The sequence below is a fragment of the Mixophyes fleayi genome, chromosome 7 (assembly GCF_038048845.1).
Source record: "Mixophyes fleayi isolate aMixFle1 chromosome 7, aMixFle1.hap1, whole genome shotgun sequence".
NCBI lineage: Eukaryota > Metazoa > Chordata > Amphibia > Anura > Limnodynastidae > Mixophyes > Mixophyes fleayi.
The window spans coordinates 60,630,438-60,654,875 of record NC_134408.1 but is presented as its reverse complement, the minus strand read 5'-3'; the positions used below and the strand labels follow the sequence as shown (position 1 = coordinate 60,654,875).

General features: G+C 42.5%; 2 protein-coding genes across 2 annotated transcripts; both read right to left on the bottom strand.

The window, feature by feature from the left end:
- Positions 1 to 429: 429 nt before the first annotated feature.
- On the bottom strand, positions 430 to 2,114 carry LOC142096952 (hemoglobin larval subunit beta-1-like). Its single transcript, XM_075178577.1, has 3 exons — positions 2,023 to 2,114; positions 1,562 to 1,784; positions 430 to 558 (listed from the first exon to the last, which is right to left on the bottom strand). Exons 1-3 carry the CDS (start codon positions 2,112 to 2,114, stop codon positions 430 to 432), a joined length of 444 nt encoding a protein of 147 aa, XP_075034678.1.
- Positions 2,115 to 21,786: 19,672 nt separating this feature from the next.
- LOC142096951 (hemoglobin larval subunit beta-1-like) lies at positions 21,787 to 23,209 on the bottom strand. The gene is made up of 3 exons (XM_075178576.1): positions 22,992 to 23,209; positions 22,530 to 22,752; positions 21,787 to 21,915 (listed from the first exon to the last, which is right to left on the bottom strand). Exons 1-3 carry the CDS (start codon positions 23,144 to 23,146, stop codon positions 21,787 to 21,789), a joined length of 507 nt encoding a protein of 168 aa, XP_075034677.1. The 5' UTR covers positions 23,147 to 23,209.
- Between the last annotated feature and the right edge of the window lie 1,229 nt (positions 23,210 to 24,438).

Here is a 24,438-nt window from a genome sequence, read left to right as displayed (position 1 = left end):
CAGCCTGTGACTACACCCTGCTCTCTCCCTCTGTCAAATGGCGATGGATTGCTGTGTATTTATAATCTTGAAGTATCGCGAGAACCGAGCCACGAGATCCGACGACGTCACAATGACGTTCGGCCTCGATTTAGATTTGCAGCGGGTGGGAGAGTACCGAGCCACTCAGCTCGGTACTCGGATACCCAAAGTTCGGGTGGGTGCGGTTCTCGGGGAACCGGACCCGCCCATCTCTTTGCTGCTCACCATAAACTAGTGCTTGAGGCAGCTCCCAAAGTTTGCCTTCTTATAGACACTTCCTGCTGTACATATGGCTTTATAGCTAAGGAACTACATATAATGTGTTGTTTTTCTTTTAAAATAACACTTTATTTTTCATACAACAGATTTTATGCAGAGGCAACTCAATATTAATATAATCACAGAGATTTAGTAATATCCATGGCTCAGAGCAGCCACCAGGACTGCAATAAACTTCTCCCAGGCAGCTTGGACTTTAGGAGTGAATGCAGATCCCAGCTTGCCAGCCAAGACGATCACCAGCACCTCACCGAAACGCTGTGAATAGAGAGCAACATGATTAGTTTATTAAATCAGGTGAGGGGGGAATTGCGCATGGAAGTGAAAGGGGATAAACATACATTTATTTCTGAGATCATTGTACAGGTATTGTGCAGCTCATATGTACAGATGGGTCTGATACAGAACCTCTGTCTTTCCAGAAATTCCAAACCTAGAGTGCTCCTGGTTTTCACCCTAGACTGCTTCTGATTCTCACCCTGGAGTGCTTCTGATTCTCACCCTGGAGTGCTTCTGAATCTCAACCTAGAGTGCTTCTGATTCTCACCCTAGAATGCTTCTGATTCTCATCCTAGGGTGCTTCTGATTCTCACCCTAGAGTGCTTCTGATTCTTACCCTAGAGTGCTTCTGAATCTCAACCTAGAGTGCTTCTGATTCTCAACCTAGAATGATTCTGATTCTCATCCTAGGGTGCTTCTGATTTTCACCCTAGAATGCTTCCGATTCTCATCCTAGGGTGCTTCTGATTTCACCCTAGAGTGCTTCTGATTCGCATCCTAGAGTGCTTCTAATTCTCACCCAAGAGTGCTTCTGAATCTCAACCTAGAGTGCTTCTGATTCTCACCCTAGAATGCTTCTGATTCTCATCCTAGGGTGCTTCTGATTTTCACCCTAGAGTGCTTCTGATTCGCATCCTAGAGTACTTCTGATTCTCACCCAAGAGTGCTTCTGAACTAAAGTGTTTCTGGCTGCAGTGGTGCTCAGGGATGAGCATCACCTGAATGGCTGAAATTATTTTGGTTTGGGAGCTGCAAGTCTCACAGTTACATATTTATTATGTGTGGATATTTCCCTCTTGTTACATTGTGATTGTCTAATATTTTATTCTTGCATAATGTTAGCTATTTTCTTTATAATACGATTAGGGTAATCATTAAAATATTATTTACTTTCTAACTTAATACAATCTACTCAGAATTATTTGAAACAGAACTGAATGACAGTAAAATGATCTACTATCATGCATCTTTATCACTGTACCTTGAAATTTTCGGGGTCCACATGCAGCACCTGGGCGTGACTCTTGCTGAGGTCAGCCAGGTAATGTTTAATATCATCCAGATGTTTAATGGCATTGTCAATAGTGGTGAGCACCTTCTTGCCATGCTCACGGACCTTGGGATTACCAGTGATGGCAGTAATATTGGACAGGTTTCCAAAGCTGCTGAAATACCTCTGGGTCCAGGGGAAGACGAAAAGCAGCCTAATGCATACAAATAATTTGGAAAAGAAAAATTAGTAATATGTTCTGTTTTCAACTCTTTCTTTTTATGTCTATACTACGCTACTTACATAATTCTAATATATTAACACATTTTCTACATACATAAAAAAATTGTTATTCTTTTATTTTCTAAAATGTATTTTATACTGTATACCATATAAATGGATTTCCTGCACTGTGCAATGTACTATCTTAGAAATTTAAAGTTATGTGTTACCTGCTCAGAGCGTCCTGACCATCCTTTTCAAGATTGATTTTAGACCATGCAGCAGTGATGGCGGCTCTCTCTTCAGCTGTCCAGTGGACCATGGTGTCTTTCTGATAAGAGGTTGTTAGTACAGCTGCAGTAACAAGATGTGATAGTGGACACATGACAGACCGTTCCTATTTATAAGAACATTTTTCAAGGTCCACCCATGCTACACTATTGCTGTGTCATTCTTGTCCCCTTATCCACCAAAATCTGATAGGTCTGCAAATGGAAACTGCATTTTAAGCATTTTCAAACTGCTTTACTTACAGTGCACTAATTTCATGTAGTTTTACAATTGCTTTATGATTATATTTCTTTGTGCAATTATAAGTTGTGTTCAAAAATATGACATAGAGAAACATTTGCTAGAAAATCATACCTCTTTTTAAAGATCTAGGCTACAGTTAAACTACATAATGGTGCCTCTAATAATTATTATACTGCATTGCCAAAAGTAAAGCTTAGGCATACTGTGGCAGTCAAGATGCGGTGGAACAGCAATTCCCAGCATGCCTTGTCTTTTCTTGAGGTCCATTCATGCTACACTATTTCTATGCCATTCTTGTACTCGTATCTACTAACATCTGTAAGGTTTGCAAATACAAACGGCATTTTAAGCATTTTCAAACTGTTTTACATACAGTGCACTCATTTCAATCAACAAATTTAGTTTTACAATAAATTGTTTTATATGTTTACATTATTTGTGCATAATCATTTCTTCAAAAATATAAAAATAACCACACTTAGACAAATGTCTAGCAGAAAGTTATATTCAGTTTTATAGATTAGGGCTACAGTAAAACTATATAATGTAAAGACTAAGGGATGCTTCTAATAGTTATTATACTGAATTACCAAAAATAGAGCTCAAGCAAACTGTGACACTCAAGCTGCTTTTGAACTGCAAATCCCAGCATGCCCTGTTAGCTGAAGGGACTTGTAATTTCACAGTACCTAGAGAGCCATAGGTTGCTTAAGCCTTCTAAAAGTATTTAAAGCTGTAATTATTTCATTATAGTGATGAAAATACCATTGTGTATTTCATATATTACTAGAACAAATATGACCATTGTGCGGTGTCTTTTGGGGTAAGGCAGGGTAGAATTTCACCCAAATTCAACAGCACGCGTAGCTTGAGATCCGTGCCTTGATAAATTCGGGAATGTGCAAAGCCGATTTGCATGCATATTGAAACCAGTGCATGTTGCACTCCTTGGGTCAGATTCATTAAGCAAAGTAAATCCAAAAAAAGGAGTAAATTTGCAATTTGTTTTAAAAATAAAGCTTTCAAGTATTTATGTTGTAGAGGAAATAGCAGCTTTATGTGCAAAATAATAAACTCATGTATACCCCTTGGATTACAACATGGTTTTGCCAAGGTTCAAAGGTACTCATTTCTTTGTTTTTCTTTCCTTAATGAATCAGGCCCGGTTTGTCCATGAGACAATTTAATAATTTTTTTGCCTTACTGTCCTTAATGAATCAGGCCCATTATGCGTGCCTTGATGAATCAGGCCCCCAATGTGCATATGCATTTTTTGCGGTTTGTAAATTATCCTTAGTGCCTCCAGCTGGTCATTGGGTATACCGAAGTCTTGTGTGTAAAATATGTCTGGAAGGGATAGCATATATCTAAATACACTAGCATTGCTAGATAGCAATATGTGATGAAGAAGATGTGCCTGACTAGGGATTATCTCCTATATCCTAGGTGGGAAGCAATCAGCCTTCTATAAATGAACTAAAAATGTGTATTATTTTAATTCAAAAATCGATGTACCTATTTAAACAACAATTGTAACAATAACTTAATAGCAAAATAATAAAATGGACCAAGTCATATAAAACCACTTGCACAGAATTAATAAACAGTAGGAGTCAATCCTTGAAAGTCTCTGAATCCAAATTTACGCATTAAAACATGTCCATACAGAAAAAAGATAAAAAAAAATTCAAGAGAATTGTTGTAAATGGAATACTTGCTGTTGAGAAGTGTGCACACTTTAGAATGTTCAAAGGGCCAGTTGTCATGGAGCCTAAGTTTGGAATAGGCCTCGAAGCTCTGCTCTAGATAGACTTGCTGTCACGGTTGGCTTACAGGAAATTGATCCCTAGGCTCTGCTGAACATGGCTAAGCCCACCCATGGGCGCGGAGTCTAACAGACAGGTGGTTTTCACCAGGAATCCCCGCAAGGAGGTATGGTCTTAGCTGCACCAAGTCTGCAATTCGCGGTCCCGTGAGTGAGTGTACAGCAGAACGATGTGGGGGAGCCAGGTGAGGTGGATGGAGATGAAGGAGTCCACAGATGAGTGGTATAAATACAGGCACAACAATAATATAGGCTGATGGTCAGCAGCCAATGAGTCACTAGGAGAATAGGTGCTCTGTGGTATACAACGAGAGGACAGAGGCTGTCACTATGAAGTACTCTGGAGATGGTAATGGAAGTACTGGAGCAGCAATAGTTCAACACAACCAGATGCTGAAGGCTGACTGGAGTGGTGGAGGTAACTCGTAGTAACAGCTGATGAGTCCTAGATGAAATAGCAGCTCTGAACGGTAGTGATGAGAGAACTGGTACTGTCACAATAGAGTACACTGGAGATGGTAATAGAGGTACTGGAACAGCGATAGTTCAACACGGCTGCAGACTGAGAGCAAACTGGAGTTGTGGAGGTAACTCGTAGTAACAGCTGATGAGTCACAGAGAGAGTAGTGGCTCTGAGTGGTAGCGATGAGAGAACTGAAGCTGTCATGATGAAGTACACTGGAGATGGTAAGTGAGGTACTGGAGCAGTGAAGGTTCAACACGGCCAGAGACTGAGAGCAGGCTGGAGTAGCGGAGGTAACTCAAGATAGCAGCTGAGGAGTCACAGTTGTAATAGCGTCTCTGAGTGGTAGTGATGAGAGAACTGGAGCTGTCATGATGAAGTACACTGGAGATGGTAAGAGAGGTACTGGAACAGCGATGGTTTAGCACAGACCATGAACTGAGAGCAGACTGGAACACAGGCAAACCACCAGGAGAACAGGAACCAGAACCACAGGCTGCAGGAAGTGAGCTCGAAGAACAGGCATCAGACAGGTGAATCCAGGAGGTTTAAATAGTGCTCCAGAAGTGCTTAGCTAATGAAAAAGAGGGAGGAGGTCCTGAAGTGCAATAGGCTTGCACCTGCACAGATCTGAATATAGCTGAATAAGTGAACTGGAGAATGTCTGATGCTAGGACATGGCAGTTTCCAGATGAATGGACTGCTGGTAATGAGACAGGTACTATCTGTGGGACCGGAGCGTTACACTTACCTCCAGAGAGGTGCGGAGTCTAATGGCAGAGAGGTATTCACCAGGGATTTCCGCAAGGGAATATGTAATGAGCTGCTCTATAGCTTTGGTTCGCGGTCCTCTTAGGGGGAATAGAGCAGGGTGAGATGGAACCGTGGAGTGGAGCAGAACTGCTGGACGATAAATGCAGAGGTTCAGGTGAATGACAGTGAACCAAAGCGTTGAGGTCTTTAGAAAGTGAATAGCTGAGAACAGGACTGATTATGAGGCACGAGGTTCCTGCAACAATACCGCAGGTCTTGATCGTGAAACAGGTAACACAGGATACCGATGTGCAGACGGGAGCCAGAGAGAACAGCGTCCTAACAGGTAAGGAGATCTGAAAATCTGGCAATTTAGTAGAGAAGCAGGTGCTTTAAATAGACAGCGCTGACAGACAATTAGCTAATCAAGAGAATGCAGGAAGTTTCAAAAGACCTGGTATGCTCATGTTCAGGGGCGGGCTGGACCGGGGGGCAAGGGGGCAGCGGGCACCCGGGCCGCTCAGTCTAATGGCTGTTCGGGCCGGCCTCCCCCGTGGATGCAATAATTTGCTAATATTGCCGCGATGACAATTTGCTAATATGACACGCGATGCGGCCGCGTCAGTGCACAGATGGCCGCATCGCGTGTCATTTGAGGCGTCTGCCTGTGCGCCCCCCGGGCTAAAACCTCCCAGCCCGCTCCTGCTCATGTTCAGTTCAGAGCAGCAAGTGAATGCAGGAAATGAGAACCAAGGGAGCCAGGTAAGAACAGTGATTAAAATGTAGGTTAGCTGGTGCAATGTGTGACACCAGCACTTCCAGAACGGGTAAAATCACTTTGTAGTCAGCTGCATCTGGCTCCCAGCGTGCGTTCTGACGTACGTGTGGTGTGCGTTAACGCCCTTCATCGCCATTGAGTAACTTTTTCTAAGGGTAAAGCCTTATGTCTTGCGACCTCCTTTTTGTATTCTTGAATCTGGTCACATGATTGATCTTGATGTATATATAGTCTACAGTTAGATTAAAGCAACTTGTTTTTTGTTTTTTTAATAGCCAATACCTATGACAAGTTGCTTTAATCTAACTGTGGACTATATACATCAAAATCGACCATGTGACCAGATTCAAAAATATTATAGCTTTAATTGTTATTATTTTTGGTATATGTACATTGATTTGTAGCATTAAAATAATACACATTTTTGTTGGATTATAGTAGGCTGATTGTTTCCCACCTAGGATATAGGAGATAATCCTAGTCAGGAACATCTTCTTCATCACATATTGCTATCTAACAATGTTAGTGTATTTAGGTATATCATATCCCTTCCAGACATATTTTACACACAAGACTTGGAGCACTGAATTTATAGATTTATTGTGCAATTATATATAAGGACTGGACACCCTACAGATTGATAACTGCTCCTTTCTCAGATCTTATCTTCCTGGATGCGAAACATGTGCGTACAAAACTTATATTTCATTATTTATGGTCATTGGTTATGAATTTCAAAAAGTGTGTACTGACAAAAACTATTTTAGCTTAATAGGTAAGTGTGTGTGCAGCAACTACCTGAGGCGGTAACTAAAATGGTGCCCTTGTAATACTCTACACAAACTACCATAAACATTTTTATATCATTAATGTACCAAGTTACAAAGAAGTATTGCAATTGTCAACATAATTATTAGAGATGGTCACTGACCCCCGTGTTTTGGTTTTGGATTCGGTTTTGGATCTGGATTACCGTCGTGTTTTGGTTTTGGTTTTGGTTTTGCAAAACCGCCATTGCGTGTTTTGGTTTTGGTTTTGGTTTTGTTTGGTTTTGTTTTGCTATTTTTTGGGAAAATCCATGTTTTTGGGCCTAAATTAACCCAATTTAGTGCTCCAACTGTTTTAGAGACAAGTAATCTAATTGTTGAGGTAATAAATCATCCAAAAAAACAGTTTAATTCTTCGTTGGTAGGCCTTCATTTATTCTACACACAAAACAGATTGTCTTCCTCTCCATCTATGCATATTGGCAATGCAGCCATCGTCTTTGGATGTATATTACACCCTACACTTATAGTTAAATATGTAAAGAAATGGAAAAAGACAGTTTGCTTTCTGTCTCTATAGGCCCCCCTCCACTTTTTTAAAAAAACTAAAAATTCAGCCATTATAGACTGTACAATATTAATTGACATGGAGAAAGCCAGTTTGGTTTCTGTCTCTCTAGGCCCCCCTCCACTTGTATAAAATACCAAAAAATCCAGCCATTATAGACTGTACAATATTAATTGACATGGAGAAAGCCAGTTTGGTTTCTGTCTCTCTAGGCCCCCCTCCACTTGTATAAAATACTAATAAATTCCGCCGTTATATATTGTACAATATAAATTGAAATGGACAAAGGCAGTTTGGTATCTGTCTGCATCAGATCCTCTCTCCACTAGGAGTAAAATAGAAAACTATTCAGCCGTTATATAATCTAGAATATAAATAGAAATTGAGAAAGGCAATTTGGTATCTGTCTGCATCATAATCATCAACATCATCATTAGCGCCCTCGTCGCCTACACAAATCTCCCCCTCATCCTCTTCTAATTCCAAAGTGGCATCCTCAATTTGTGTATCACCGGCTACACTCGGGCTATTAAGGCACACATCAGCAGAATGCTCACTATTAGACATCCCACTGTTGGATGGACTCTCCACAGGGATTGTTGTCATTTGTGAATCAGAGCAAATATTCTCCTGTAATGCCTCACTGTTATCTTGCAGCTCGGCTTTGACGCGTAACAGTAGTTGTGCACCAATTGTAGGCTGGGTAAATTTTTGGGATCTGCCACTAATAGCCAAAGGTGAAGGCCTCATTCTCTCTTTGCCACTGCGTGTGTAGAATGGCATGCTTGCAATTTTTTTTTTATCGTCACTTAACTTTTGCTCAGTTACACTTCTTTTTCGCTTCAATACAGTAAATTTTTTTTTGGTTTTTGTTTTTTGCACTAATTTGAAAACACTCTGTTGTTTGACATCGCCTTGGCCAGATGACGTACTGGGAACACTAACATCAGGACTGGTGACAGAACCTGGTTGCTCATTCAGATCATATGTGGACTGCTTTGAATCCATTCTGAGCGCAAACCACTGGGGAGTGCTAAAAATTATTTGGTAGATACTGCTGACAGATATGACTTTTGACAGCCAGAAATATTAATGCACAATTAGGGAGGACACCCCAAAAGCACTGAGGAGTGCTAAAAATGATTTAGTAGATACTGCTGACAGATATGACTTTTGACAGCCAGAAATATTAATGCACAATTAGGGAGGACACCCCAAAAGCACTGAGGAGTGCTAAAAATTATTTAGTAGATACTGCTGACAGTTATGACTTTTGACAGCCAGAAATATTAATGCACAATTAGGGAGGACACCCCAAAAACACTGAGGAGTGCTAAAAATTATTGAGTAGATACTGCTGACAGATATGACTTTTGACAGCCAGAAATATTAATGCACAATTAGGGAGGACACCCCAAAAACACTGAGGAGTGCTAAAAATTATTGAGTAGATACTGCTGACAGATATGACTTTTGACAGCCAGAAATATTAATGCACAATTAGGGAGGACACCCCAAAAACACTGAGGAGTGCTAAAAATTATTGAGTAGATACTGCTGACAGATATGACTTTTGACAGCCAGAAATATTAATGCACAATTAGGGAGGACACCCCAAAAACACTGAGGAGTGCTAAAAATTATTGAGTAGATACTGCTGACAGATATGACTTTTGACAGCCAGAAATATTAATGCACAATTAGGGAGGACACCCCAAAAACACTGAGGAGTGCTAAAAATTATTGAGTAGATACTGCTGACAGATATGACTTTTGACAGCCAGAAATATTAATGCACAATTAGGGAGGACACCCCAAAAACACTGAGGAGTGCTAAAAATTATTGAGTAGATACTGCTGACAGATATGACTTTTGACAGCCAGAAATATTAATGCACAATTAGGGAGGACACCCCAAAAACACTGAGGAGTGCTAAAAATTATTGAGTAGATACTGCTGACAGATATGACTTTTGACAGCCAGAAATATTAATGCACAATTAGGGAGGACACCCCAAAAACACTGAGGAGTGCTAAAAATTATTGAGTAGATACTGCTGACAGATATGACTTTTGACAGCCAGAAATATTAATGCACAATTAGGGAGGACACCCCAAAAACACTGAGGAGTGCTAAAAATTATTGAGTAGATACTGCTGACAGATATGACTTTTGACAGCCAGAAATATTAATGCACAATTAGGGAGGACACCCCAAAAACACTGAGGAGTGCTAAAAATTATTGAGTAGATACTGCTGACAGATATGACTTTTGACAGCCAGAAATATTAATGCACAATTAGGGAGGACACCCCAAAAACACTGAGGAGTGCTAAAAATTATTGAGTAGATACTGCTGACAGATATGACTTTTGACAGCCAGAAATATTAATGCACAATTAGGGAGGACACCCCAAAAACACTGAGGAGTGCTAAAAATTATTGAGTAGATACTGCTGACAGATATGACTTTTGACAGCCAGAAATATTAATGCACAATTAGGGAGGACACCCCAAAAACACTGAGGAGTGCTAAAAATTATTGAGTAGATACTGCTGACAGATATGACTTTTGACAGCCAGAAATATTAATGCACAATTAGGGAGGACACCCCAAAAACACTGAGGTGTGCTACAAATTATTTAGTAGATACTGCTGACAGATATGACTTTTGACAGCCAGAAATATTAATGCACAATTATGGGGGACACCCCAAAAGCGCTGGGGAGTGCCAAATATGAAGAAAAAATAATAAACCTCTATCCTCCTCTCTGCACTAGCGATTTTGGTTAGAGCAATTGCAAGAACAATATGGTATTCTCTGTCCCTGCTCTAATTAGCCTATGGCTACACCCTGCTCTCTCCCTCTGTCAAATGGCGATGGATTGCTGTGGAGGCGTGTATTTATAAAGTTGAAGTATCGCGAGAACCGAGTCCCGAGATCCGACGACGTCACAATGACGTTCGGCCTCGATTTGGATTCGGAATGGGCGGGAGAGTACCGAGCTGCTCAGCTCGGTACTCGGATACCCAAAGTTCGGGTGGGTTCGGTTCTCGGAGAACCGGACCCGCCCATCTCTAATAATTATATCTTCCAACATGGCAGAACACACAGATATAGATCCCGGGCAGATCCCTGGCAGGGGGTGTGGTTAGAGGGCAGGAGGGGGTGGGATGCGGTCAATCGCTTCATTTTGGCCCCACCCCCACGATGAAAACGTAATTTTGTCGCGGTGGGTCGGGGGCAAAAAATTACACTATTCACCATGAATCGCGTCATTTTTGCAAGTCAATTCCAGTATGCTGGATACTTGCCTGCTCTCCCAGGAGTCAGGGAGACGTACCCGGATTTCGGGAGTCTCCCGGACATTTCTGGAGAGTTAGCAAGTATTGATATAGACATCTGCTGAAAAAAAATGTGGATTACTTATATTATTTCCCTACAGTTTTCTGCTCACCAAGACCTGCTGCTTGAGGCAGCTCCCACAGTTTGCATTCTTATATACACCTCCTGATATATCTATAACTTTATACCTAAGGAACTACACATTGGGTTACTTTATATGGGTGAATAGTTCATTATGTGTGTACCACATGACTAAGCTTTGTCATCATTAATCCAAAATGATAACAAATTTTTATTGACTTTGCCATTAAGTTTTATTTTATTGAAAGAGAGGAATCTAAAAGCATAGTTTTTTTTAAAATAACACTTTATTTTACATACAACAGATTTTATGCAGAGGTGACTGTTTAGTAATATCCATGGCTCAGAGCAGCCACCAGGACTGCAATAAACTTCTCCCAGGCAGCTTGGACTTTAGGGGTGAATGCAGCACCCAGCTTGCCAGCCAAGACGATCACCAGCACCTCACCGAAACGCTGTGAATAGAGAGGAACATGATTAGTTTATTAAATTGTGCTTGTAAGTGAAAGGTGATAAACATACATTCATTTGTGAGATCATTGCTTTCTCACAGGTATTGTGCAGCTAATATGTACAGATGGGTCTGATACAGGACCTCTGTCTTTCCAGAGATTCTCACCCTAGAATGCTTCTGATTCTCAACCTAGAGTGCATCTGATTATCACCCTAGAGTGCTTCTGATTCTCAACCTAGAGTGCTTCTGAACTAAAGTGTTTCTGGCTGCAGTGGCGCTCAGGGATGATTATTACCTGTATGGCTGAAACTATGTAGGTTTAGGAGCGGCAAGTCTCATAGTTACATGTTTTTTATGTGTGGATATTTCCCTCTCCTTTCATAGATAGATTTCTGAATTACATTACATATTATTAGCTATTTTCTTTAAAAGACAGTTTAGGTAATCATTAAAATATTACTTACTTTATAACTTAATATTCAGAATTATTTGAAAGAGAACTGAATGACAGTAAAACAATCTATTGTCATGCAGCTTTATTACTGTACCTTGAAGTTCTCGGGGTCCACATGCAGCACCTGGGCGTGACTCTTGCTGAGGTCAGCCAGGTAATGTTTAATATCATCCAGATGTTTAATGGAATTGTCAATAGTTGTGAGCACCTTCTTGCCATGCTCACGGACCTTGGGATTACCAGTGATGGCAGTAATGTTGGACAGGTTTCCAAAGCTGCTGAAATACCTCTGGGTCCAGGGGAAGACGAAAAGCAGCCTAATACATACAAGTAGATTGGAAAAGAAAAATGATTAATAGGTTCTGTTTTCAACTCTTCCTTTCTATGTCTATACTACGCTACTTACATAATTCTAATATATTTACACATGTTCTACATACTTAAAGAAATTGTTATTCTTTTATTTTCTAAAATGTATTTTATACTGTATACCATATAAATGGATTTCCTGCACTGTGCAATGTACTATCCTAGAAATGTAAAGTTATGTGTTACCTGCTCAGTGCATCCTGACCATCCTTTTCAAGATTGATTTTGGCCCATGCAGAAGTGATGGCGGCTCTCTCTTCAGCTGTCCAGTGGACCATAGTGGCTTTCTGATAAGAGGTTGTTAGTACAGCTGCAGTAACAAGATGGGATAGTGGACACATGGCAGACCGTTCCTATTTATAAGAGCATTTTTCAAGATCCACCCATGCTACACTATTGCTGTGTCATTCTTGTCCCCTTATCCACCAAAATCTGATAGGTCTGCAAATGGAAACTGCATTTTAAGCATTTTCAAACTGCTTTACTTACAGTGCACTAATTTCATGTAGTTTTACAATTGCTTTATGATTATATTCTTTGTGCAATTATAAGTTGTGTTTAAAATTATGACATAGAGAAACATATGCCAGAAAATCATACCTATAAAAATAACGACATTTAGACAAATGTCTAGCAGAAAGTTATATTCAGTTTTGTAGATTAGGGCTACAGTAAAACTATATAATGTAAAGACTAAGGGATGCTTCTAATAGTTATTATACCGCATTGCCAAAAATAGAGCTCAAGCAAACTGTGACACTCAAGCTACTGTTGAACTGCAAATCCCAGCCTGCCCTGTTAGCTGAAGGGACTTGTAATTCTGCAGTAGCTAGAGAGTCATATGTTGCTTAAGCCTTCTATAAGTGTTTAAAGCTGTAATTATTTCATTATAGTGATGAAAATACCATTGTGTATTTCATATATTACTAGAACAAATATGACCATTGTGCGGTGTCTTTTGGGGTAAGGCAGGGTAGAACTACACCCAAATTCAACAGCACTCGTGGCTTGAGATCCGTGCCTTGAATAATTCGGGAGTGTGCAAAGCTGATTTGCGTGCATATTAAAACCAGTGCATGTTGCGCTCATTGGGTCACATTCATTAAGCAAAGTAAATCCAAAAAAAGGAGTCAATTTGCAATTTTTTAAAAAAAATAAAGCTTTCAAGTATTTATGTTGTAGAGGAAATTGCAGCCTTATGTGCAAAATAATAAACTCATGTGCACCCCTTGGATTACAACACGGTTTTACCAAGGTTCAAAGTTACTCATTTCTTTGCTTTACTTTCCTTAATGAATCAGGCCCGGTTTGTCCAAGAGACAATTTAATAATTTTTTTTGCCTTACTGTCCTTAATGAATCAGGCCCATTATGCGTGCCTTGATGAATCAGGCCCCCAATGTGGATATGCATTTATTGCGGTTTGTATATTATCCTTAGTGCCTCCAGCTGGTCATTGGGTATAATGAAGTCTTGTGTGTAAAATATGTCTGGGAGGGAGAGCATATACCTAAATACACTAGCATTGCTAGATAGCAATATGTGATGAAGAAGATGTGCCTGATTTGGGATTATCTCCTATATCCTAGGTGGGAAACAATCAGCTTGCTATAAATGAACTAAAAATGTATATTATTTTAATAAAAAAATCGATGTACCTATTTAAAAAACAATGAACCCTGTACATTAACTTTTACAAACAACATAAATATTCCAAGCCCCCAGCCAGAGTTTTCTCAAGAAGATTAAAAAAATCCAAGAGAATTGTTGTAAATGGAATACTTGCTGTTGAGAAGTGTGCGAACTTTAGAATGTTCAAAGCGCATATTGTCATGGAGCCTGACTTTGGAATAGGCCTCGAAGCTCCGTGTCACAAGGAGGATTGCGACACCTGCAGGTATTGGCACAGCTACGCTAGGAGGCGCGGAGTCTAACACGCCACCGGTCTTCACCAGGGACCCCCACAAGGGAGTTTGGACTCCGCGGCGAACGACGTGCAGGTCGCGGCCCTCCCAGGGAGCTACCTGCGAGATGGAGGAGGTAATCGTGGTCGTACGGGCTGAAGTCAGGAACCGGGCTGGCAGATGAGGTACAAAATCGGAAGCAGAGAATAATCAACAGGCCAAAGGTCAAAACCGGAGCGAGCAATGCAGGACAAAAGGATAATTCAAAAGGCAAGGTCAGGGAGAGCCGGGTCGGTACACAGGAGTAACGCAGGAGACTAGCAGGAACTAGTTGCTCTGGCACCATAGTGGTGTCAGAGCAGGCTTTAAATAAGAAGAAGTCTGCTGTCATTGGTGGGCAGCGGGTCGGCGGTCAGACGCGCTTACCGCCGTCAGGAAGCGATGAAAGCGCATCCCGTTGCTAGGCAACGGGAGCGCATGCACAGAGGCCAGCCGGAAGGAGCGTCCCCGTTGCCTAGCAACGGGGCGCTCCGTCAGAAGAGAACGACTGTCCCCGGCGAGCGAGGTGCGGGGACGGCGTCTGATAGTACCCCCACCCTCACAATTGGGACAATCAGCGGGTAACAACCGCCGTTTAAGGAAGGCGGCCAATAATCCTTGGGGCATGCAAGTCCTCCTTAAAAACCCAGGACCTCTCCTCCGGTCCGAAGCCCCTCCAATGCACAAGGTATTGAAAACATCCTCGAACTTTGCGTTCAGCCAGGACTTGACTAACCTCATATTCATCACCCGTGGTGGTCGGGATGGCTCGAGGAACCAAGGTGGCATGGGAGAATTTGTTGAGAACCAGAGGTTTAAGGAGTGAGATATGGAAGGTGTTATGGATCTTCAAAGCCGGAGGGAGTTTGAGTCTGAAGGTAACTTGATTAATTACTTGAATCACTGGAAAGGGACCAATGAAGCGAGGTGCAAGTTTCATAGAGTGGACCCATAGTCTAAGGTTCTGAGTGGACAGTCACACTTTGTCCAGAACTTGGAGAGCCGGCAGAAGTCTCCTGTGATGGTCAGCTGAGGATTTATAATGACGTCCGGACTTTAGAATGTTCTGCGGATGGGTACCATACACAGTGAAGAAAAGAGAATATCCAGAAGAAGAATGACTATGATTGTTTTGGGCAAATTCAGCCCAAGGCAGCAGAGGACTCCAATTGGACTGGTTATGGGATGAGAAGCAGCGGAGAAATAATTCCAAGTACTGATTTAACTGTTCTGTCTGCCTGTTGGTTTGTGGGTGATAGCCAGAAGAATACTTAAGGGCAATGTCTAAATCCTTGCAAAAGGCTGTCCAAAAGCGGGATATGAACTGGACGCCACGGTCAGAGATTATTTCCTGAGGACAACCGTGGAGGCGAAAGATCTCCTTGATTAATACCTGTGCCAATTTGGAAGCAGATGGAAGACCTTTTAGAGGGACAAAATTTGCCATCTTAGAAAATCTGTCCACTGTCACCCAAATGGTGTTGAAGCCACAGCTGGGAGGCAAATCAGTGATGAAATCCATTGAGATACTCGACCATGGACGATCAGGAATGGGAAGAGGTTGCAATAGTCTTGCGGGGAGTTGCCTGGGAACTTTGTTCCGAGCACAGATAATACAAGAGGTTACGAAGTCCCTGACATCCGTACGAACAGTTGGCCACCAATAATGCCGAGATAAAAGCGAGAGGGTCTTCTCTGTACCAGCATGTCCAGCAAATCTTGAAACATGTGCCCAACGGAGCGCCTTCAGGTATAGGTGAGATTCTAGAAAAGAACAACCGACATGGGGGGTACGAGTGATAGTCACAATGCAGGAATGTTCGATCACCGGTGGAGGTTCAGTAACGGGTGGGACATCTGAGACATCAAAGGACCGAGAGAGAGCATCAGCCTTGGAATTCAGGGTACCAGCACAGTAGGTAAGTTTCAGATCAAACCGAGCAAAAAATGAGGACCACCTTGCTTGAGGGGATTCAGACACCGGACATCCCGAAGATAAATAAGGTTTTTATGATTGGTGAAGACAGTGACCGGGTAAAGAGCGCCCTCAAGAAGGTGACGCCATTCCTCTGGCGCAGACTTTATAGCAAGTAACTCCTTGTCACCAATGCCATAGCTAGTCTTGGAGGGAGAGAATCTCCTAGAGAAGAAGCCACCAGGGAGAAGTGTCCCAGAGATGGATTCCTGCGACAATACTGCCCCGACACCAACAGAGGAGGCATCAACTTCTACTAGGAAGGGTGTGCTCTGATCAGGCTGAGCAAGCACGGAAGCAGATGAAAAGGCCTTCTTGAGTAAATCAAAGGCGGAGATGGCCTCCGAAGACCAGTTCAGGGGGTTAGCTGACCCTTTGGTTAGGGCAGTGATAGGAGCAATGATGGAAGAAAATTGCGGAATAAACTGCCAGTAATAGTTGGCGAAACCAATAAATCTCTGAACTGCCTTTAGGCCAATAGGTCTTGGCCAATTGAGAATAGCGGACAACTTCACAGGATCCATCTGGAGGCCGGTTCAAGAGACAATGTAGCCCAGAAAAGTAATCTGTGGAACTTCGAAGACACACTTTTCAAGCTTACAATATAACTTATTAGCACGTAAGCAGGATTAAACCTCCTTCACATGAAGACGATGGGAAGATAGATCAGGAGAGAAGATTAAAATGTCATCTAGGTAGGCTACTACAGATACATAGAGAAGGTCTTGAAAAATCTCATTGATAAAAGACTGGAAAACAGCAGGGGCGTTGCAAAGGCCGAAGGGCATGACAAGGTACTCAAAGTGGCCTTCTCTTGTACAGAAAGCAGACTTCCACTCGTCTCCTGGGCGTATGTGAATGAGGTTATACGCTCCTCGCATATCCAACTTAGTAAAGACCTTAGATCCAGCGTTCCTGTTGAAAAGTTCGGAGATAAGTGGTAAGGGGTACCTGTTCTTGACGGTGATGGCATTCAGTCGCCGGTAATCAATACAAGGCCATAAGGTGCCATCCTTCTTCTTAACAAAGAAGAATCCTACGCCAGCGGGGGAGGTAGACTTCCTGATGAAGCCTCACTGGAGATTTTATGAGATATATGTAGATATAGCAGAATTCTCTGGAAGGGACAATGGATAGATTCTGCCTTTGGGAAGCGGTTTATCTGGTAGTAGTTCGATAGCGCAGTCCCAGGGGTGGTGAGGAGGAAGAGATTCTGCAGCAGTCTTGCAAAACACATCCAGGAAGGATATGTAGGGAGACGGCAGGTCGATCTGAGGAGACGTCAAACTACACGGGAGAGAGGATTGCCCGGGTTTAACGCTGGAGAGGCAGGACTTGAAGCATCGGGAGCCCCATAATATAACCATCGCTGAATTCCAATCGAATTGGGGAGAATGAAGCTTGAGCCAAGGTAATCCTAGAATAACAGAATTCACAGAATGAGGAAGAACCAAGAACTCGATAACTTCAGAATGTAGCACCCCTACCATCAGCCGAATGGGAGAGCAGATGTAGGAAACGGAACCATTGGAAATTCGATTCCCATCCACAGCGGTGAGAAAGAACGGCTGTGGAAATTTTTGAGTGGACAATTGGAGTTGCGATGCCAGTGTGGCAGAGATGAAATTCCCGGCAGAACCACAGAGTCCACAAAGGTTAAGGTCTCAAAGGGGCCGACCTCAGTATCCAGAGAGATGGGCATGAGGCAATCAGTGCCGGAATTAGAGTAGGGAATAGTAACCCCAAAGCCTAGGTCGGCCTCCCTGTCACTGACTAGGAGGGGGCATTTCCCGGCCTCTTGGTGCAAGAAGAAATAACATAACCTGGTTCCCTGCAGTATAAACACAGATTTTGCTTGAAGCGTCGCTGACGTTCTTCAGGCGATAACCGGGAACGGCCAATCTGCATTGGTTCATCCATAGGTGCAGGGTTCTGAAAGAGGGGAGCAAGACATGGAGAGATCCGTCTGGTAGCAGTACGTTCCCAGGTACGCTCCCGAAAGCGTAGATCAATGCGGTTGCATAGGGAAATCAGGGAGTCAAGATCCGTAGGGAGTTCTCGTGAAACTAACTCGTCTTTCATGCGATCTGCCAGGCCTTTCCAGAATGTTGCTACTAAGGCTTCATTATTCCATCGAAGTTCGGAGGAAAGTGTGCGAAATTAAATCGCGTACTGACCGACTGTCACAGATCCCTGGCGAAGGTTCAAAAGACTGGAGGCAGCGGATGATACCCGGCCGGGTTCATCAAAAACTCTCCAAAAGGCCTCGATAAAGGAGGACACATTAGACAAGAGAGGGTCATTCCGCTCCCACAGAAGGGAAGGGGGCTTCTCTGGACAAGAGGGATATAATGAAGGCCACCTTTATCCGCTTAGAAGGAAAGGATGCAGGATTACACTCGAAGTGGATTAGGCACTGATTAAGGAATCCTCTGCATTTCTTGGGTTCCCTATCAAACTTGTCCGGCGGGGGAAGTTTTAAAGAGGTGGTGGAGGCCACAACCGGAGAAGGTGAGGTAGCCGTGGCACCAGAGGTCGTCACAGGAACGGCTTGGGCGGAGGTCACAGAATCCTGGAGGGATTTGAGGTGTGCAGCGACATCCTGGATGCATTGGAGCAACTGTGCCTGTTCGGACTCCTGTTTCTCTACTCTGTGGGCGAGGTGGAGAAGTAGGTCACGGGTAGACGGCTCGACTGGTGTATCTGTCGACATGGCCAGAGCAAGCTGTCACAAGGAGGATTGCGGCACCTATAGGTATTGGCACAGCTACGCCAGGAGGCGCGGAGTCTAACACGCCGCCGGTCTTCACCAGGGACCCCCGCAAGGGAGTTTGTACTCCGCTGCGAATGATGTGCAGGTCGCAGCCCTCCCTGGGAGCTACCTGTGAGATGGAGGAGGTAATTGTGGTCGTACAGGCTGAAGTCAGGAACTTGGCTGGCAGATGAGGTACAAAATTGGAAGCAGAGAATAATCAAACAAGCCAAAGGTCAAAATCAGAAGCGAGCAATGCAGGACAAAAGGATAATCCAAAAGGCAAGGTCAGGGAGAGCCGGGTCGGTACACAGAAGTCTATAATCAGAGTACATATACAGCTATATAACTAAACGCTGGAGGCTAGCAGGAACTAGTTGCTCTGGCACCATAGTGGTGTCAGAGCAGGCTTTAAATAAGAAGAAGTCAGCTGTCATTGGTGGGCAGCGGGTCGGCGGTCAGGCGCGCTGACCGCCGACAGGAAGTGGTGAAGTGCGTCCCGTTGCTAGGCAACGGGCACACATGTGCAGAGGCCCGCCGGAAGGAGCATCCCCATTGCCTAGCAACGGGGCACTCCGTCAGGAGAGGACGATCGTCCTCGGCAAGCGAGGCGTGGGGACGGCGTCTGATACTCCGTTCTAGATAGACTTACCTCCAAAGAGGTGCGGAGTCTAATGACAGAGAGGCATTCACCAGGGATCGCCGCAAAGCAATATGTACTGAGCTGCTCTCTAGCTTTAGGTCATGGTCCTCTAAGGGGGATTAGAGCAGGGTGAGATGGAACTGTGAAGTGGAGCAGAACTGCTGGACGATAAATGCAGAGGTTCAGGTGAATGACAGTGAACCGAAGCGCTGAGGTCTTTAGAAAGCAAATATCTGAGAACAGGACTGATTATGAGGGTCGAGATTCCTTCAACAATACCGCAGGTCTTGATCGTGGAACAGGTAACAGAGAATACCAACTGAGAGGTGATGAACTGCAGAGAACTGATGCACTGAGATCCCTGGAAAGCAAATAACTTGAGGACGGGACCGGTGATGAGGCACAAGGTTCTTGCAATAATACCACAGGTCTTGATCGTGAAACAGGTAACACATGATACCGATGTGCAGACGAGAGCCAGATAGAACAGCATCCTAACAGGTAAGGAGATCTGAAGATCTGGCAACTTAGTAGAGAAGCAGGTGCTTTAAATTGACAGCGCTGACAGACAATTAGCTAATCAAGAGAATGCAGGAAGTTTGAAAAGACCTGGTGTGCGCATGTTCAGTTTAGTTCACAGGCGGCCGCATCACATGACACGCGATGCGGCCGCATCGCGTGTCATTTGATGCGGCTGCCTGTGCACTCCCCGGGCTGAAACCTCCCAGTCCGCGCCTGCTCAGTTCAGACCAGCAAGTGAATGCAGGAAGTGAGAACCAAGGGAGCCAGGTAAGAACAGTGAAAAAATGCAAGATAGCTGGTGCAATGTGTGACACCAGCACTTTCAGAACGGGTAAAATCACTTTGTAGTCGGCTGCATCTGGCTCCCAGCGTGCGTTCTGACGTATGTGTGGCGTGCGTTAACGCCCTTCATCGCCATTGAGTGACTTTTTCAAAGGGTAAAGCCTTATGTCTTTCAACCTCCTTTTTGTATTCTTGATTCTGGTCAAATGATCGATCTTGATGTGTATATATAGTTTACAGTTAGATTAAAGCAACTTGTTTTTTGTTTTTTTAATAATCAATACCTATGACAAGTTGGACTATATACATCAAGATCGATCATGTGACCAGATTCAAGAATATTATAGCTATTATTGTTATTGTTTTTTGTATATGTACATTGATTTTTAGCATTACAATAATACACATTTTTGTTGGATTATAGTAGGCTGATTGTTTCCAACCTAGGATATAGGAGATAACCCTAGTCAGGCACATCTTCTTCATCACATATTGCTATCTAACAATGTTAGTGTATTTAGGTATATCATATCCCTTCCAGACATATTTTACACACAAGACTTGGAGCACTGAATTTATAGATTTATTGTGCAATTATATATAAGGACTGGACACCCTACAGATTGATAACTGCTCCTTTCTCAGATCTTATTCTCCTGGATGCGAAACATGTGCGTACAAAACTTATATTTCATTATTTATGGTCATTCGTTATGAATTTCAAAAAGTGTGTACTGACAAAAACTATTTTAGCTTAACAGGTAAGTGTGTGTGCAGCAACTACCTGAGGCGGTAACTGAAATGGTGAAAACAACCATAAACATTTTTATACACAGAACACACAGATATAGACCATACTTGCCAACCTTTCCCGCGCAGGGGGCGTGGTTGGAGGGCGGAGGGGGTGGTGCACGGTCAATTGCTTCATTTTGGCCCCACCCCCGCAATGAAAACTTTATTGTGTTGCGGGGGGCGGGGTCAAAATTACACTATTTACCGTGAATCGCGTCATTTTGGCAAGTAAATTCCAGTTTGTGGGATACTTGCCTGCTCTCCCAGGAGTCCGGGAGACGTACCCGGATTTCGGGAGTCTCCCGGACATTTCGGGAGAGTTTGCAAGTATGATATAGACATCTGCTGAAAAAAAATGTGGATTTCTTATATTATTTCCCTACAGTTTTCTTCACACCAAGACCTGCTGCTTGAGGCAGCTCCCACAGTTTGCCTTCTTATAGACACCTACTGATGTATCTATAACTTTATACCTAAGGAACTACACATTGGGTTACTTTATATGGGTGAATAGTACATTATGTGTGTACCACATGACTAAGCTTTGTCATCATTAATCCAAAATGATAACAAATTTTTATTGACTTTGCCATGATGTTTTAATTTATTGAGAGATAGGAATCTAAAAGCATAGTTTCTTTTAAAATAACACTTTATTTTACATACAACAGATTTTATGCAGAGGTGACTGTTTAGTAATATCCATGGCTCAGAGCAGCCACCAGGACTGCAATAAACTTCTCCCAGGCAGCTTGGACTTTAGGGGTGAATGCAGCACCCAACTTGCCAGCCAAGACGATCACCAGCACCTCACCGAAACGCTGTGAATAGAGAGCAACATGATTAGTTTATTAAATTGTGCTTGTAAGTGAAAGGTGATAAACATACATTCATTTCTGAGATCATTGCTTTCTCATAGGTATTGTGCAGCTAATATGTACAGATGGGTCTGATACAGGACCTCTGTCTTTCCAGAGATTCTCACCCTAGAGTGCTTCTGATTCTCACCCTAGAGTGCATCTGATTCTCATCCTAGAGTGCATCTGATTCTCACCCTAGAGTGCTACTGATTCTCAACCTAGAGTGCTTCTGAACAAAAGTGTTTCTGGCTGCAGTGGCGCTCAGGGATGATTATTACCTGTATGGCTGAAACTATGTAGGTTTAGGAGCGGCAAGTCTCATAGTTACCTGTTTTTTATGTGTGAATATTTCCCTCTCCTTTCATAGATAGATTTCTGAATTAGAGATGGTATATAGGCAAAATGTACTTTATGTCTAATATATTATTCTTTCATAATATTAGCTATTTTCTTTAAAAGACAGTTTAGGTAATCATTAAAATTTTACTTACTTTGTAACTTAATATTCAGAATTATTTGAAAGAGAACTGAATGACAGTAAAACAATCTACTGTCATGCAGCTTTATTACTGTACCTTGAAGTTCTCTGGGTCCACATGCAGCACCTGGGCGTGACTCTTGCTGAGGTCAGCCAGGTAATGTTTAATATCATCCAGATGTTTAATGGAATTGTCAATAGTGGTGAGCACCTTCTTGCCATGCTCACGGACCTTGGGATTACCAGTGATGGCAGTAATATTGGACAGGTTTCCAAAGCTGCTGAAATACCTCTGGGTCCAGGGGAAGACGAAAAGCAGCCTAATGTATACAAATAGTTTGGAAAAGAAAAATGATTAATAGGTTCTGTTTTCAACTCTTCCTTTCTATGTCTATACTACGCTACTTACATAATTCCAATATATTTCCACATTTTCTACATATTTAAAGAAATTGTTATTCTTTTATTTTCTAAAATGTATTTTCATACTGTATACCATATAAATGGATTTTCTGCACTGTACAATGTACTATCTTATAAATATAAAGTTATGTGTTACCTGCTCAGAGCGTCATGACCATCCTTTTCAAGATTGATTTTGGCCCATGCAGAAGTGATGGCGGCTCTCTCTTCAGCTGTCCAGTGGACCATGGTGGATTTCTGATTAGAGGTTGTTAGTACAGCTGCAGTAACAAGATGGGATAGTGGACACATGACAGACTCTTCCTATTTATAAGAGCGTTTCTCAAGGTCCACCCATGCTACACTATTGCTGTGTCATTCTTGTCCCCTTATCCACCAAAATCTGATAGGTCTGCAAATGGAAACTGCATTTTAAGCATTTTCAAACTGCTTTACCTACAGTGGACTAATTTCATGTAGTTTTACAATTGCTTTATGATTATATTTCTTCGTGCAATTATAAGTTGTGTTCAAAAATATGACATAGAGAAACATATGCCAGAAAATCATACCTCTTTTTAAAGATTTATGCTACAGTTAAACTACATAATTGTGCCTCTGATAACTATTATACTGCATTGCCAAAAGTAAAGCTTAGGCATACTGTGGCAGTCAAGCTGCTGTGGAACTGCAATTCCCAGCATGCCTTGACTTTTCTTTAAAAATATAAAAATAACCACATTTAGACAAATGTCTACCAGAAAGTTATATTCAGTTTTATAGATTAGGGCTACAGTAAAACTATATAATGGTGAAGACTAAAGGATGTTTCTAATAGTTATTATACTGCATTACCAAAAATAGAGATTAAGCAAACTGTGACACTCAAGCTGCTGTTGAACTGCAAATCCCAGCATGCCCTGTTAGCTGAAGGGACTTGTAATTCCGCAGTAGCTAGAGAGCCATAGGTTGCTTAAGCCTTCTATAAGTGTTTAAAGCTGTAATTATTTCATTATAGTGATGAAAATACCATTGTGTATTTCATATATTACTAGAACAAAAATGAAAATTGTCTTCAGGAAACTCGGAGATGTCATTAAAAAGATATGTGAGTAATAGCTTAAAACAGACAGTATAGAGCTCCCAAATTTGCCAACATTGTAAAATAATTTCCATGGACATTGTGGACTTTATTTAGAGTCGGACGCAAGCACAGTTTCGGACGGGGGAGTGGCGTGCAGCTCAATATGGTATTCCGAGTGGGACGTAAGTCGCATTGCGTGCCATTCAAAATACTATAAGTTGCGACCAGGTGCCTGCTGCATTTTGCGTTTCCGTCTTAGACGGATGTAGTGACAAGTGAGCATCTGCAATTTCGGATGCATTTTGTGCTGACATTGCTTTTGTAACTTGCATATGCTAATTGCCGCAGTATTGTAAGTATAAAGGATCTTTGGGCAACACAGTGGCCTAGTGGTTAGCACTTCTGCCTCACAGCACTGGGGTCATGAGTTTGATTCCCAACCATGGCCTTATCTGTGTGGAGTTTGTATGTTCTCCCTGTGTTTGCGTGGGTTTCCTCCGGGTGCTCCGGTTTCCTCCCA

What these genes read in the sequence shown, in the direction of transcription:
- LOC142096951 (XM_075178576.1), bottom strand. Translation starts at nt 23,146, where the DNA reads ATGTGTCCACTATCCCATCTTGTTACTGCAGCTGTACTAACAACCTCT. An exon ending in GGTCATGACGCTCTGAGCAG is followed by an intron (nt 22,753 to 22,991) that starts GTAACACATAAC and finishes TGTATACATTAG; the next exon opens with GCTGCTTTTCGTCTTCCCCT. An exon ending in TGGACCCAGAGAACTTCAAG is followed by an intron (nt 21,916 to 22,529) that starts GTACAGTAATAA and finishes CTCTATTCACAG; the next exon opens with CGTTTCGGTGAGGTGCTGGT.
- LOC142096952 (XM_075178577.1), bottom strand. Translation starts at nt 2,114, where the DNA reads ATGGTCCACTGGACAGCTGAAGAGAGAGCCGCCATCACTGCTGCATGG. An exon ending in GGTCAGGACGCTCTGAGCAG is followed by an intron (nt 1,785 to 2,022) that starts GTAACACATAAC and finishes TGTATGCATTAG; the next exon opens with GCTGCTTTTCGTCTTCCCCT. An exon ending in TGGACCCCGAAAATTTCAAG is followed by an intron (nt 559 to 1,561) that starts GTACAGTGATAA and finishes CTCTATTCACAG; the next exon opens with CGTTTCGGTGAGGTGCTGGT.